Here is a 17444-nt window from a genome sequence, read left to right as displayed (position 1 = left end):
CTCCTGTAGTCCCTTGGCTCTTAAACAGTCACACTGCCTTACCACAGCCCAGGGCAGTGCAGAATCTGTACATCTTTGTGTTAGCTTTATTCCATAACACTTGCCCTGAGCAGGGATTCAACTAATGCTTGACTGAATGCACAAATGAACTAAAGACTCAAATGTGGGCAAAGTGAATTTATTAGTAAAATAAAACATTTTCCCTGAATTATGCATTTTTCTTGATGTTACAGAGCCACCAGTCTGTAGGACTGTGGGAGAGAGTATTTTGATGCCTAACCTCAAGCAAATTGCTCATTTCTTACATCTATAAAGTGAGAGAATGGAACTAGATCCTTTCTTATACTCTGAAATGTTTTTTTTTTTTTAAAGATTTTATTTATTTATTTGACAGAGAGAGAGATCACAAGTAGGCAGAGAGGCAGGCAGAGAGAGAGGAGGAAGCAGTCTCCCTGCAGAGCAGAGAGCCCGATGCGGGGCTCGATCCCAGGACCCCGAGATCATGACCTGAGCCGAAGGCAGCGGCTTAATCCACTGAGCCACCCAGGCGCCCCTGAAATGTTTTATATATTATTAGGACCATCATCATCATATATTATCACTTGTTTTGGATATGTCACTGTAAAATTTCTTAGCCTTCCGAAAGTTTAAAATGCAATTCACTAATTCTGTGAACAAGAGTTTTATTGTCCAGTATGACTCTGGATTGAAGACTATCAAAATGATATGGCATGTACTCGATCTTAGAGAACTTTCATTCCATTTCATTTTTTAAAAAAAGAAAAGAAAGGAATATGATTTGTTAATATTTGGGTAGCTCTAACCAGTAGTGTGTTAGAACCAGCTTGTAACAGTTTGTGAGAGCAGATTGTAAAATTTTCAGGAATTTTGTGAGCTGAAATCAGCCATGACCCATAAGAGTATCTCTTCAGGACCATAAGAGCATCTCTTCAGGAATATGTTAAAAGCTCATTTATTCATTTTTAAGTTGTAGCTAATTACTGCAACATGAAGTGTTGGCACCATGATAATAAACCTTCCTGGGTAAGCCTAACCAGTCATCCTTACCAGGTTTACCAAAGCTCTTTTGCCTTTACTCTTGCATATAAACTTCATAACAATTTCAGGGAAAAAATTGCTTAATTTTGATTGATCAGACAGTATCCTCTTAAGTGAGTCATATCCCTAGTGAAAAATTGAGACTCCTAAAATAAAAATTCTCTTTCCTGATTTTTACAGATACAGTTTTATTTGGCATAAATTACCATACACAAACCTCCAAGAGCTAGCATTACTTTAAAAAACATTTGAATATTCAATTGCCCAAGGGAATAGTATCCTGATTGGTACTGTACATTATAGTAATTAAGTGTTCTCTAGTATAGAACAAAGTAAAAGATATTTAGTATCAATCTCAAAACACTCAGCTGTGAAAATTCAAAATATTTCTGATATCACTTATAAGAGCACATATGAATGAATAAAAATTTCTACTCCTAGTATCTGAAAAGCAAAAGGAATGTCACACAAAAATCTCTGTAGAAAAAATTTACATTCATTCAAAAAACAGTTTAACTTCAGAAAAAGTTTTGTTTTTTTCCCTAAACTTGTGAAAACAACCTTATTAACTCGAATTTAACTGATCAGCACATAGATACCTACAAAAAGTATTCTTGAAGCTTGGGAAACACTGTAAAGATAATAGCATCGATGCTTTTTTAAATATTTCTACAATGAGCAACATAAACAGGTCTTATTTCTTTCTTCCTTTTATTAAAAATAAATAATGTTTGCTAGTGTCAGTATAAAATTACCAGTGTTGGTATAAAATTAAAAGTGTGTTTTTAACAAGTAGATTACTGGATCATGTAATTTTCTGGGGTATGTACACAAAAAGTGATTTAGAATATATTAATTATAGAATATATTAGAATATATAGAATATATTCCTCTTCAATGGCACTTTATTAAAATTTTTTGAATCAGATCCATAAACCAGTAATGAGTGATCCTCAAAAAAAAAACCTATCCTCATCCTAAAACAAAAAGATAATACATAATTTTCCTGCTCTCCTTAAAAAAGTTAACCCTTTCGCTTTTCACATCCAATGGTTGTACTCAGTAAGGAAATTGCTGTCACAGACAGAATAGTTCTGTTAATAGTTTAAGTTAGTATTTAAAGATGGGTATTGTGTTTAAAGTTCCATATTGAAATAAATTTCATTTTAAGTCACCTTCATTTGTTCTTAGGCACTATTATGCTCATGAAAGATTTGCAAACTCCCATCTATTGTAATTCTGCTCTTGACACTTTAAAGAATGTCCAAGTTATGTGGAACAGACCCTAATAAGAATAATGTGTTAAATGCTTACAGTATTTTATACCTAGAAAATTAAGTTGAACAATATATACTGTATATGGAGCCTGCAAGTTTTATATAACGTAACATAAATGTACATATGTGTGTATATATAAATATTTTGATTGGTATGAGTGTGAAATGATTTTACAGTTGCCAAAAGAAAGCATTTTTTTATTACAGTATTTGGAAAGCTAATTGGCCTGGTCCCTAAAGAATTTACCTAGGCTTATTTCTGTCCTCCTTATTTTTAAAAAGTGGTAGTGACCTGATTTTGTAGAAACCCCTTACATTAAAGACTACAAATCAACTTTCATTCATGATTCCAGAACCTTAAGTTTTTTATTATTAAGGATTATTGATGATTAAGAATATTAGTCTAGCTCAGAGCTGTCCAATAGAAATACAACATAAGCCATATATGAAATCTAAAATTTTCCACTACTTAACACTAAAACAAGTAAAAATTTAGGAGTAAATGAAATGACTTTAATGATATATTTTATTTAAAATATCCAAAATAGTATTCTTTCAACATATAATAAATGTTTTTAAAAATCAAGGGTTTTTTTGTTTTGTTTTGTTTTGGTTTGGTTTGGTTTTTTGTTTTTATCCACACTAAAGGCTTTGAAATCCAGCATGTATTTACACTTATGGTACATCTTCATTTGTGCTCACCACATTTAAAGGGCCCCAGAGCCATATGTAACTAGTGGCTATGCACATCTAACCCAACTCTTAACATCTGTAGGAAGTTGGTCTAGCAGAAATAAATCACTTTGCTCTTTTGTTTTCTTTGTCCAATAGGAATTGTGACTTTGCAGTTTAAGTTTTATTTACTAATTAAGTAATATACATGCCTAAAAGTTACAAATATAATAATAAAATATAGTTTCTTTCCCAGTGCTATTCTTCAGACTCTTCAGTCTTTTTTCTGGATGCAAAATGCTATTACAGTTGTGTTGTATATTCGTCCAGAGCTGATTTTATATTTATTTTTGTAAATGCACAATTGTAGCATTTTTTTTAAGGATTTTATTTATTCATTTGAAAGAGAGAGAGGGCCAGTGAGCATGAGCAAGGGAGGAGTAGGGGAGAGAGAGGGAGAAGTAGACAACGCATTGAGTATGAAGCCCCATGCTTGATCCTGAGACCATGATCTGAGCCAAAGTCAGACGTTTAACTGACTGAGCCACCCCGGCGCCCCCCAGTTGTAGCATTCTTACACATACTGTTCTGTAGCTTGCTGTATTTCATTTCATTATGTGGAAATACTTACACCTGAAAATGTGGGTTGTTTCCAACTATTTACTATTACAAGAGATTGTTCATAGATCACTTAACATATATATGAGTATATTTGTTAGATAACTTCTTAAAACTGAAGGGTCAAAGAAAGTTTCTTTGAAACTCTGTAGATTATTACTTAATTGTCCTCCATGGTATTTGTACTTGTTTTCACTCCCATGAACCACACAAGGGAGTGTCTCTTTCCCCATGTGCTTGCCAATATTTTGTATTATCAAACTTTTTGATCTTTGCCAATTTGAGAAAAAAAAAACACTGTATCTTGCTGAGGTTTTAATTTACATTTCTTTTTATGAGTTGTACTAGACATCTTTTTAAACATTTAAGGGCCACTTGCAATTCATTTTCTGTGAACTGTCCATGTCCTTTGCTCATTTTTCTATTCAGTGATTGGTTTTTCCCTTGTCGATCTGTCAGAGTTCTGTATATTAAGAAAGGTTTATGTGATTTTTAATTTCACTTATGGGTTTATTTTTGCATGCATAAATTTTACTGAACTTTCTCATTTTTTATGGCTTCTAGAATTTGTGTCATAAAGAATTTACCCAGTCATTAGATTATTTTTTTAAAAAGCTTTCTCAGACTGTTATAGTTTTTTTAGGGTTTTGTTTTACATATTTAACTGCTAAATCTGTCAAAATTCATTCTGGTATAAGATGTTAGGGGTAGATCCAACTTTATCATTTTTTTAGGAGACTATCCAGTTCCAATATCATATTGATTGGCAGTGGCATCAGGATGCCACATTTCTGTGTGTTAGAATTGATTTCTGTACATCTGTTCTGTTCCATTGGTCTTATTAACACTCTTTCATTTACTGATTTCCAAGTACAAGCTGTGTTAAGTACAGTAGCCTTTGTTCCTTTTTAGTATCTTTTAATTTGGTTACTGCCCTGCCCAGGCCCCTTTACAATTCTTTTTCAGGTTATTCCTGGTTATCCAGTTTGTTTATTTTTCCATATGAACTTTAGAGTCAGGTTCTTTAATTCTTCACAACATTCTGCCAGTATCTTCATTGAGAATATATTAAATTAATAAATTCATCTGACAACTACCCAAGAATAGTATATCTTTCTCCTTGTTTTGCTTTTGTGTATCTGTCAATACTGGCTTAAAGATTTAAATAGTCCTTCCATGTTTCTTGTTAAATTTATTCCTACTGTTTTAAGAATATTTTTTCTGTTACAGTATTTTATTCCACGAAAGCTTCTGACTGGTTGTTGCTTTTATGTATCAAAGCTATTGATTTTCTTATTCAAGTACTTTTATCATAAATTTAACAGTTTTTCAGTTGATTCTCTTGGTTGACCAATATACAATCTTATTATCTGTAAATGATAACTTTATTGTGGCTTTCCAATGGTTATGTCTTATTTCTTCCTCTTTTTCACTTGTCTTGGTTAGTAAGTGATGGCTATTTTAATAGTTTTTTATAGCCCAAAAGGAAAATAGTCTAGATTTCTTATTTACATCTTTAAAATAAATGTGATGAGAAAAACTGTGGGAAAATAAAACATGATTTTACCATGAATGGGGCAGCATTCACTTTATAGATTATTTATGTTTTTTAGTGCCCATTTCTCCCTGCACTCCAATCATTTAGACTTTGAAATCTCCATCAGTACTGGTCTCCAAAATACTTGAATTAATGAGTGAATGAAGAAATGATTATAAGATGAGCAAATTCATATCAGTTTTGTGAAACTGATTGGATGCTCACTCTTTACAAAACACAGTAGAGTATTAAGAAGTTCACAGTCCAGAGAGTATAAACAAAATAAATTCAAGTATAATATGTTCAGCAGCAAACCATATACGAGATATAGAAATAAAATAAGAAATGGGAGTGATTGTTTTTGGAAAATCAAGGAATCATAAGGGAGGTAATAACCTGAGACTGTTTCAGACACATATAAGTCACTAGGCAAATCAGGGGACTAAGAAGGCATTCTAGCCCGACAAAACAACAGCATGGAGGCCTGAAACCATTTACCATGTTTGGGTATTTATAAGCTGTTGTTATATTTGGAGTATAAGCTGTGAGAGGAAATAGAAGGAAGGAAGAACAGAAATATGCCTATGAAAAACCATTTGGATCAGGTAGGAATTCTCAGTAGAAGTGGGCAGCCAGCCCCTATGAAGGAAGACACGGAATCGCCTAGAAATGACATTTTATAAGTGATACTTCTTTTTTTTAAATTACTATTATAATGTATTATTTGTTTCAGGGGTACAGGTCTGTGTCTCATCAGTCTACACAATTCACAGCACTCACCATGGCACATACCCTCCCCAGTGTCCATCATCCAGCCATCCCATCCCTCCCATGCCCCTCCCCTCCAGCAACGCTCAGTTTGTTTCCTGAGATTTAAGAGTCTCTCTTATGGTTTGTCTCCCTCTTATGGTTTGATCCTGGTCCCATCTTGTTTAAACAATACTTCTCACCCCATTCCATTTGCTAGAATATTAACACTTAAGGGAACACCTCTTGTCTTCCAGGCATGTGGGTGAAAGAGTTTGAGAACTCCTAATACAGGAAATATGAGCCATTAAAGCATGTTAAGGAGGATATGACATCAGATTTGCATTAAGAACATTCCCTTTAGTAATAATTTGAAGGAACCTTGAAGGACTAGGGAGAGGACAGGCTGGGCTGGGGAAGAAACCCTCTAAAAAGCTACCATAACAAATAAGTAAAATAATGTAGGTCTGGTTACCAAGTATCAGTGGGGATAATTCAAGGAACATATAGGAAATGGAATTGATAGACCTTAGCAAGTGATTGGATGTATAAGATACTAGAGAAGGTAGAAAGAAGGTAATCCTTCTCTATTCTTAGCATTTTGACAGAAAGAATTATTTGGGAAGGAAGCTGATTCTATTTACTAATACAGTATGAACTTCCCACATTAGCTGGTGATTTTGATCATATTTCTTCTCCATGACCGTTAATATTTGAGAGTTGCTTGGAAGATAAGAATAATCAGTTCCTGAGTAGCTATTGGTTTTCACTCTGAAACATGAAAAATGAGTATCTCAGTTTGCTACGTCTGGGAATTTCAGTATCATCAATGCCATCATTATTCTTCCAGATTTATTATTAGTGCTAATAGGTATTAATGAACTTCAATTTCTGTTTCCCTGCTCTTTAGAATTCATTCAGAGGGCAGCCTCGTGGATGGCCCCGAAGCAAGCCTGATGGAACAGGACAGAACCAACCATGTTGAGGGCAACAGACTAAGTCCATTCCTGACACCATCTCCTTCTCCCTTATGCCAGACAGAACCTCTGGTTCTAAAGCTCCAGAATGGAAGCCCATTAACTGAGCGACCTTATCCAGAAGTAAATGGAGACACCAAGTGGCAGTCTTTCAAAAGTTACTATGGAATACCCCATATGAAGAGAAGCCAGAACAGTCGCGGGAGTCCAGACTTTATACAAGAAGGTAGAGGGTATTCCAGATGCTTACAAAATGGAGGAATAAAGCGCACAGTTAGTGAACCTTCCCTCTCTGGGCTTCACCAGAACAAGAAATTGAGACAAGACCAAAAGGCTAATGGAGAAAGAAATAACTTCGGGGAAAGCCAAGAAAGAAATCCAGGCAAAGGCAGCAGTCAAATGAATGTCTCCGATTTGAGTGATAAGAGAGAATCTGTGAGCTCTGTAGCCCAAGAAAATGCAGTTAAAGATTTCATCAATTTTTCAGCACATAACTGCAGTAGGTCTGAAAAACCAGAGCTTCAGATTCTGAATGAGCAAGAAGAGAAAAATGCTAACTACCATGACAAGAATATTGTATTACTTCTTAAAAGCAAGGCAGTGCTAATGCCTAATGGTGCTACAGTTTCTGCCTCTTCCATGGAAAACACACATGGTGAACTCCTGGAAAAAACACTGTCTCAATATTATCCAGATTGTGTTTCCGTTGCGGTGCAGAAAACCACATCTCACATACATGCCATTAACAGTCAGGCTACTAACGAGTTGTCCTGTGAGATCACTCACCCATCGCATACCTCAGGGCAGATCAATGTCCCACAGACCTCGAACTCTGAGCTGCCTCCCGAGCCAGTTGCAGTGGTGACTGAGGCCTGTGATGCTGACAAAGCCAGTAAGACAGGTGCAGTGATAGGGACCTGTCCCTTTCAGAAACCAGAAAAACAAAAATCAGTTTTTGACAGATGCCCGTCGCGTGCTGAAAACAGTACCATCCAAGGAACCACAGAGCTGGTATCTGGTGAAGAATTCTGTTCAGGTTCCAGCAGCAATTTGCAGGCTCCTGGTGGCAGCTCTGAACGGTATTTAAAGCAAAATGAAATAAATGGTGCTTACTTCAAGCAAAGCTCAGTGTTCACTAAGGATTCCTTTTCTGCCCCTACCACACCACCACCACCATCACAATTGCGTCTTTCTCCCCCTCCTCTTCCAGAGGTTTCTCAGCTTCCTTCAGAAGGAAAAAGCACTCTGAACGATGGAGTTTTGGAAGAACACCATCACTACCCCAACCAAAGTAACACAGCTCTTTTAAGGGAAGTAAAAACAGAGGGTCTACCCGAGGCACGGCCATCCCCAAGTCCTAATCCATCTACACATGCATCCAACCACTCTCTGATGCTTCCAGAAAGGCCTCAGAATAATTGTGTTAACCAGAATGACATGCAGACTCCAGGGATGATGACAGTTCCAGCATGTTCTGAGAAAGCGAGACAAATATCAGAACACATCATGCATAACCCACCAATGCTGGGTAGCAGTGGGGATCCGCAAGACCACTGCCAGCAGTTGATGGGACACAAAGAGCAAGATATTCCGAAGGGTCGAGACAAGGAACAAACACGAGGTCTTGTGCTCCCAGCACAGCCCTCTCTGAAACCGGGGTGGATTGAACTGAAGCCCCCTCATTTTCATCAAGCAGAATCCCACCCAAAATGTCATGAGGCATCACTGCGGTCAGTTCTTCAGTATCAGTCCAACCCCGCCAATCAAATGACCTCCAAACAATACACTGGAAATTCCAGCCTGCCTGGGGGACTCCAAGGGCAGGCTTACATCCAGAAAATAATGCAGCCAGAGCAGAGGCCACAAAGGTACCAAGGTGAGATGAATCAAGGGCAGTCTCAAGGTACATTGGACCAGCAGCTCCAGTTCCAAAAACCATCACTCCAGGTGCACTTCTCCAAGACAGACCCTTCATCCAAAGCTCACGTGCAGTCATTGTGCACCCACAGGTTTTATTTTGAACAAAGACCAGATTCCCAAACTGAGAAACTCCTACCTGCATCGTTAAAACAGCACTTGAATCAGCAGGCTTCAGAGACTGAGCCATTCTCAAACTCACACCTTTTACAACACAAGCCTCATAAGCAGGCAGCACAAACACAAACACAGCCATCCCAGAACTCGCTTATCTCTCAAAACCAGCAGCAGCAGCAGCAAAAATTACAAATGAAGAATAAAGAACAAATGCCCCAGACTTTTTCTCATCCCCAAGGCAACAATGATCAGCAAAGAGAAGGATCATTCTTTAGTCAGATTAAAGTGGAAGAATGTTTCCATGGTAAAAATCAGTATTTGAAATCAAGCGAGTTCCAGACTCATACTACTCAGATGGGATTGGAGCAAGTACAGAATATGAATAGTAGAAATCCCCCCTATGGTCAGATCTTGAAATCAAATTCTAGCAAACTACAGATTCCTTGTTCAAACAATACACACCTAGTTCCAGAAAATAAAGAACAGACTATAAATCCTGAACTCTTTGCAGGAAACAAGACCCAAAATTTGCATCACAGGCAATATTTTCCAAATAATGTGACTCCAAAGCAAGACATTCTTCATAGGTGCTTTCAAGAACAAGAGCAGAAGCCTCAACAAGCTTCAGTTCTACAGGGATATAGAAGTAGAAACCAAGATATGTCTGGGCAGCAAGCAGCACAACTCCCTCAGCAAAGGTACCTGATGCAAAACCAGGCAAATGCTTTCCCTGCGTCTGACCAGGGAGGAAGTCACATTCAGACTCCTCCCCAGAAGGACCTTCAAAAGCATGCTGCTCTAAGGTGGCACCTCTTACAAAAGCAAGAGCAGCAGCAAACACAACACCCCCATACTGAGTCTTGTCATAGTCAGATGCACAGACCAATTAAGGTTGAACCAGGATCCAGACCCCATACTTGTATGCGCTCCACGTCAGCACAGCCAGAAAGCAAAACGTGGAAAAAGATAACTAAGCAAGAGATTCCACCTCCAAGTTGTGATAATGTGCAGCAAAGGAGCATCCTTGAGACCATGGAGCAACATCTGAAGCAGTTTCAGGTCAAATCATTATTTGACCATCGGGCTCTGACTCTCAAATCACAGAAGCAAGTAAAAGTTGAAATGTCAGGGCCAGTCACAGTTTTAACTAGACAGACCACAGCTGCAGAACTCGATAGCCACACCCAAGCTCTAGAACAGCAAGCAACTCCTTCTTCAGAAAAGACACCAACCAAAAGAACAGCTGGCTCTGTTCTCAATAATTTTTTAGAGTCACCTTCCAAATTACTAGATACTCCTATAAAAAATTTATTGGATACACCTGTCAAGACTCAGTATGATTTCCCATCATGCAGATGTGTAGGTAAGTGCTAGAAATGTACTGAGACACATGGTGTTTTTCCAGAATTAGCAAATTCATCTTCTGATATGGGATTTTCTTTCTTTAAAAAAAAAAAAGAAGGAAAGAAACCCTGAGTCTGGCAGCAATTTGTAAAGGCTCATAAAAAAACCTAAAGCTTACACTTCTTGTCTTTAAATTACAGATGCTTGTGCTGTGCAAGAGAGAACTTCATTTACATTCAGTTTTTCCAAAAAAAAAAAAAAAATTAAAACAATGTGAATGCTCATATCTTCCTCTAATCAAACCCTTTAAAATGTAAAGGTATCTGTTTTAGATTAATCAATCTGTTTAACTCATTGTATATCATCTCCTGGAGAGACACGTAGGCATCTCTAAATAAAAACATCTGTTAAAATGAGAAAAATAACTGCTATCTGCAACTTAATGTGGGAGCTTTTTCATATGTATTAATTCAAGGTTGAACGTATTAGTGGTTTTACAACATTAATTTCTTGATGGGGGAAATTATCTTCAATTTTGGTGAGTTGGGGAAAATTGTAACGCTGAAGTTCGAAATACTCATGACATTGCCCTTCATTTACACACTTGAAATATTGTATGATTTATATTCATTTTGATTCTATTTTCTCTTTAAAGTGTCATCTTTTTGACAGAAAATATGTAATATGTTTTTTTCTTTTTTCTCAAACACATTTTTGTTAAAATTCAAGATACATGATAGGGAAACATTTTGCTGATAGATGCATATGTATATATATGATACATATAAAATATATATAAAGACTTTATTGAGTCCCTCAGTGTGGATACAGTAGAAGACATTTGAAAAGACAAATATTAAACTGATATGGCCAGTGGTCCACCCACCTCATGTTCTTCCTCTTACAACTGACACTCCACACTTTATAGAAGAATGGAGGGAGGAGTCATACCGCCCCTTTGTGTGGTTAATAATAGGTTGCCTCAGGGGCGCCGTACCACACATGTCATAGATAACATTAGGTAAGTTCTAATCCTCTACAGTCTCTTCTCCAATGACCCTAACTTCTCTTCCCACTTTTCATCCTCAGTAGTCTACAAGAACCTCTTCCTCTTACCTGACCCTCTCTCCAGTATCTTCTTTCATCATAAATTTTTCTTAAAGTACATACAAATATGGGTCTGGAATTAATATTCTTATTTTCAAAACACAACAATTAAATGTTGGGGAGAAACAAGAGGAGAAAAAGGTACCTTGACAATAAAAACAGCAATATCCTGGGGATACAATAAAACAGGAAGTTTTATTTTTAATCTTTTAACATCCAAGTAGCAGGCAGGCTTCTAGTCAGCTATAATTTTTTTTTTCAGTTCAAAAAAACGGGATTGTAGTCGGTATTACATATAATATATTCTAATTCCCTCGCCGTTTTGTTTAGTTCCACTTATTTTGTTTAAAATAAATAATTTCTTACTCCGTATCTGAAATGTAATTTAATATTTTTTATCCAACAGCCAGCATGTACATATACTTAATTATTTGGCACATTTTCTAATAGATTAGTCCATCAATTTATTCATTTTAAAGAAAAAAAATGTTTAAAGTCACATTTAGGGCCCTTAATGTGCAGTTGGGGGATAAGCTTTGTGGATGTAGCCTTTATATTTAGTATAATTGAGGTCTAAAATAATAATCTTCTATTATCTCAACAGAGCAAATTATTGAAAAAGATGAAGGTCCTTTTTATACCCATCTAGGAGCAGGTCCTAATGTGGCAGCTATTAGAGAAATCATGGAAGAAAGGTAATTAACGCAAAGGCACAGGGCAGATTAACGTTTATCCTTTTGTATATGTCAGAATTTTTTCAGCTTTCACATACAAAGCAGTAAACAATTGTAAATTGAGTAATTATTAGTAGGCTTAGCTATTCTAGGGTTGCCAGCACTCCACACTGTGCTATTCACCAGAGAGTCACAATATTTGACAGGACTAATAGTCTGCGAGCTGGCACAGGCTGCCCACTTTGAGATGGATGCCAGAAAACCCAGGCACGCACGAGAACCAGCCAGCCCGCCTGCCAGGCACAGGGGTGCTGGCACGGGCTGCAAAGAGAGGCCCCACTCTAGTTTCCCACTTGATGATAAAGTGTCAGAGAAGAAAGAGAGGGGAGATGTGGTGTAAGAAAGGAACCATCGAGTTAAATTCACCTAGAGCTGTAAATAAGTAGTTATCTCTAAGGAAGTTGTCCCTTAGTATGAGCAGAGGGTAAGTGTGAGATGCTGAATAGAAATAGAGACAGATTCTATTTATAGCTACATTTCTTTTTTTTACTGTCAATCACAGGTAGGCAAGTATTTACCTGAATCTACACAGTTAGTCTTGCATGTAGAAGACTCTTTGCAGAGAGAGACTTTCAAATAGGTATCCACAGATGTGAGCTGTTAACTATGGTAGGGGGCCTTTTCTTTAGGAGGTAGACAGTGTTATCATTAAAATATGTTAGACATTGTGGGCAGCAAGGACATACTTTGTATCATTCTTGCCCAATTTATAAGTTACCCGTTTCTAAATTAGTATGTAGAAATTCACTAAATAATCCTCTAGTAGCCTGGCAGATGCAATGAATTTCCCTAAATGCCTTTTGTTATTAGCAAGTAGTAAACGGTCATAAGGAAAGATATAATCTATCTCTAGAACTATCCTGTATTTTCAAAATTGCTGAATACTAGTTATTTGCAAGCCATCTTTAAAAAATGGTAGAGATTCTTTGAGGAACAGTTCTAACTAAAATCTGTTGTGATTCCCCAAGTTTTAAAATAGCTAAATTTAGTAAAGGACAAAAATCAAATAGTATCTATCTTAGAAAACTGAATTTAACAAACTTAAAAAAGTTTTGTGCTTTGTGAAATTGTTTAAAAATAAGCTTTCCCATTTATTTTCACCCAACATATAATTTCAAAATAGTTCATTACGGTTATCAATATATTTTGATACCAAAGAAATACAAAGTTTAAAGTCTGTTATCCAGTTTGCTTGGCTTAGACTTATTTTTTAAAAATAAAATAAACCATTCATTTCTCAGGGTGTGGTCATAGAATAAAATTATGCACAAATTGTTCAATATTTTGTTTGCCTCAGTTTCATTTGCTAATTTTATGTGTGTGTGTTTCTGTGGATTTCTTTTAAGGTTTGGACAGAAGGGTAAAGCTATTAGGATTGAAAGAGTCATCTATACTGGTAAAGAAGGCAAAAGTTCTCAGGGATGTCCTATTGCTAAATGGGTAAGTGTGACCTGACAAGGCCTTTGGTCTTCAGTCTTGAGAGTTTTGATTCATTAATCTAATCCCGAGAATTGGGTTACCAGATCAAAGAGTCATTTATGCCAGTTGAAATGAATATTGCTTGTATTTATTTTGTGTTAGCTCTTAAGAAAAAGGCAGATTAGCTTTTAAAGCACATACAAACTATATTTAATTGAAAGAATTTAATGGGGAGGAGGAGGTCCATTCAAATTGATAAAAAGAATGATTCTTCCTGGAATGTGAAGTCATCCATAATCCTTTAAATACCTTCCGTTAATCTTTATATTGTCATTTTTGAAAACCTTGAAGTTTGTGAAAAAGACCTGCATGTCTTCCATATAGTTCTAGGTTTAATGCAGGGGTCATTGCCCCTCCCTGTACTGGTACAGTCTGCTAAACACTGAGCAGTTTTGCCTCTCTCCGGGTTCTAACCCCATTTTACAGATGGGTAGCAAAAGGCAAGTTGCACGTGCTGGCAAATGTTGCCCTAATTGTGACCCAGACATGAAAAATATGCATACATATATCTTGCTCTCCTCTGCCGCAAGTGACCCTTGTTTTGTTTTGGTTGGGGTGGGGGTGTTGGGGTGGAATGGGGACCCGCACAGGTGGTTCGCAGAAGCTGCAGTGAAGAGAAGCTGCTGTGCTTGGTGCGGGAGCGAGCTGGCCACACCTGTGAGGCTGCAGTGATTGTGATTCTCATCCTGGTGTGGGAAGGAATCCCATTGTCCCTGGCTGACAAACTCTACTCCGAGCTCACTGAAACCCTGAGGAAATACGGCACTCTCACCAATCGCCGGTGTGCCCTGAATGAAGAGTAAGTGAAGCCTCCCCTCTCTTTTCACTGACAGCAAAACCTGATCATGGGTCTGACCCAAGGGAGTCAAACCTGCATTTTTACATTTATTTATAAAATGGGGACCGAACGCCTGTTTCACAGTCATGCAGAAGGAAGTTGGATTTGCTGACGTGCGTAATTTGAGGTGATTTCGTTAACCATTTCGTACCTTCGGGCAGTGTAGACATTTCGTTAGGAGCAGCTTGCTGAAAGTCTGAATGTCTGTACCCATATCATGAACTCGATTATGCCATAAACTTGAAAATATCTGTGTGTCTACTTGCTACAGTGACAAGTCTTGTGTGCCTGGCCACCACACTAGTAAGTATTGACACCATTTCTGTGTTGCAGTATCTGAAACAGGTACATAATTGTAAGGTAACAAACATCAAAATAGAAGGCTTACAGAATTTCTGTAGAAACAAACTGATTCATACATCAGTTCAATTTCCTTTATTATTAACACAATAGTAATAAAGATCGCTTTCATTTTTACTGCAACTATATAAGCAAGAAGTTAGTGGCTATGGACATGCACTGTTTTCGAGGACTATAAACATGTGGAATAGGAGAGCAGGGGTATCCAGTTAAACATATTGAGTGCATCCAAGTGTTATTATGTTTTTCTTTGTTAACCTCATCCAGTTTAGGATATTTAACTCTTCACTTGGAGAAAGCTTCCTTACTAATATTCCTCTGCTATGCTATTCCTGTGTAACATTAGAATACAGAAGGATTCATAGTGCTGTGCTGAAATCCTACAGGAGTTATTTTACTCACAATTAGTCCTAAAATAATTTTAATTTTGCACTTCTTCCTTTAGTCTCTTTTCCTCTGCATTCACCAAACTACAATATAGTTTACTGAATTTATGGAAACACTGCGCTGCTCTTTGCAACAGCCCATTACTACCCTAATTTGTTCCTTTGCTGACTATTACTCTGACTGGTACTGCTTTGCTGACTTCATGTTGACATGGGTTTTCTCTGGGTCATGGGGTGTGTACAAATCAACTATAAATAATATGTCTAGGAAACTTATTTTTCATATATGAAAGTGTGACTTGGCTTCCTGTGGTAGTTATGATCCAAAAGTGTCATGGTGTGTAACTCACTGTAAACCCACTTCTATAAATCTAACACATGACTCATAAACTCACGATGGACTGCTTTAGGTATATAATACTATTCAGTGTATCCTAATTTTCATTGTTCCATCTTTAAAAGATGTATTTAAATTCCTTTAATCAGAAAGAAAATGAAAGTTAAGGCACCTTGAGATGATGTTGGTGATAGCATTTTTCTCAGGAATTAAGTATCTGCCTTGTTTGTTTGTTTGTTTGTTTTAAGCGGGCTTCCTGTTAGACTTGATGGCTTGAACTTCTGAACCATGGAAGAACTTCTTGTGAAAATAACAGTTGTTTATTTAAATTTCTTGAGGTTTCATGCAAACTTTATTTCACATTCTTCATAACTGATTTAATTTTCAGTTATTCTATATCTCTGGTATTTTTCCCCTGTAGGCTTTTCTATAATTTCTATGAATGCTATTGCCTGAAATGGAATCTGACATATAAAAAGAAATTCTATTTTAAGAACTTTTATATTATTTTGTATTTAAAATCCATGAATAATGGTTGGGCCAGGGTCTAAGAAAAATTTTAGTTTAACTGGTCTAAACAGGAGGTGAGTACAAAACCGTTAAAAGGCGTGCTTCAAATATTAAGACATTTTAAAAGCCAATCTGCATACTTTTGCTTCTCTTTGTCTGGAATTTCAAAAGGTAAGGGTAATTATTTATATGAAGTTTTAGATTTGGGTTATGCATATTTAAAACAATTCTCCAAAAACAAAACAAAACCAAACTTACACAATTAAAACATACACTTACCAGTAGCAATAAAGACTTCATTCAGATGTAGTTTTTGAAGTTACTAATACCCCATAAAATAAATTTTATGTCTGGCAGAAGTTAAACTCATGACTTTGCCAAGAACGGAGGATAATCTCAAATTGGGGCTGCTGACTCAGTTTAATATTCAAAGCTGTATGAACCTCATCTCCGAGTTCTTACAAATCCCAGTGCCTGCATGCACCATAACCACCCACTGTGAGTCCAGAAAAGAACTCTGAGAGCATCTTTCAGTGGGAAAGTCAAAAACAGATTTTTACGTTTCCTTTGAGCCTAAGCAGCTGTTTCTTCTTTAAAGATTTCCCTTTGAGATTTCCATTTTATGACTAAGCCTAACCAATATTTTTTTGGCAAGTGAGAGTTATGGGAGTGTATCTGTCATTATAAGAAGTCAAAGCCAGAAACATGTTCTGCCATACTGGGTGATGTTAAATTTTTAAGTTAACATTATATTATAAAAATTTTCAAACATGCAGGGCACCTGGGTGGCTCAGTTGGTTGGGCGACTGCCTTCGACTCAGGTCATGATCCTGGAGTCCCAGGATCGAGTCCCACATCGGGCTCCCAGCTCCGCGGGGAATCTGCTTCTCCCTCTGACCTTCTCACCTCTCATGCTCTTTCTCACTGTCTCTCTCTCTCAAATAAATGAATAAAATCTTAAAAAAATTTTTTTTCAAACATGCTTAAATTGGAAGAGTGCAGTGTAATAAATCCCCATGGACCTGTTATGTAGCTTCAGTACATACCAACATTTCATCAATATTGTTTCACTATTTCCCCTACATCCTACCCCCACCACCACCCCTACCAGTGTTTTAAAGCAAAGCACAGATACCGTCTCACCTATGTGCATTTCAGTCTGTGTCTCTAACAGATAAGGACTTTTTTTAAAATACAAAACCTAGTTACAGTGTCATGTCAGTGATTCTTTAATATCATTTCATGCTCAAATTCCTTAACTGGATCCTCTTTCAAAATAATAATAATAATAATAGTAATAAATAAAAAGATATTGACAACATGAAAGCCCATACCTTGTATTTGAGACTTTTGAGTGGTCCCGGTTCATGCCTATTGTCTAGCATAATTATTAATAGAACTTCCTTTAAAAAAAAATAGAACTTCCTT

At 36.8% G+C, this 17444-nt stretch overlaps 1 protein-coding gene across 2 annotated transcripts in view; it reads left to right on the top strand.

Annotated features, from left to right (window-relative positions):
- TET2 (tet methylcytosine dioxygenase 2) overlaps positions 1-17444 on the top strand; it is a 146304-nt gene that overhangs the window by 85606 nt on the left and 43254 nt on the right. The window contains exons 3-6 of one of the 2 annotated variants that reach the window (XM_045991740.1): positions 6821-10284; positions 11977-12067; positions 13453-13546; positions 14176-14384. In XM_045991740.1, the coding sequence (XP_045847696.1) occupies positions 6867-10284; positions 11977-12067; positions 13453-13546; positions 14176-14384 (3812 nt within the window). In that variant the 5' untranslated portion in view covers positions 6821-6866. Of the gene's footprint in view, positions 1-6820; positions 10285-11976; positions 12068-13452; positions 13547-14175; positions 14385-17444 lie in introns of those variants that run through there. The other variant, XM_045991745.1, reaches the window with a different exon arrangement.

The sequence above is a fragment of the Meles meles genome, chromosome 2 (genome assembly GCF_922984935.1).
Source record: "Meles meles chromosome 2, mMelMel3.1 paternal haplotype, whole genome shotgun sequence".
Classification (NCBI taxonomy): Eukaryota; Metazoa; Chordata; class Mammalia; order Carnivora; family Mustelidae; genus Meles; species Meles meles.
Note: the sequence above shows the minus strand (reverse complement) of the source record. Positions and strands in the feature narration are given on the sequence as shown.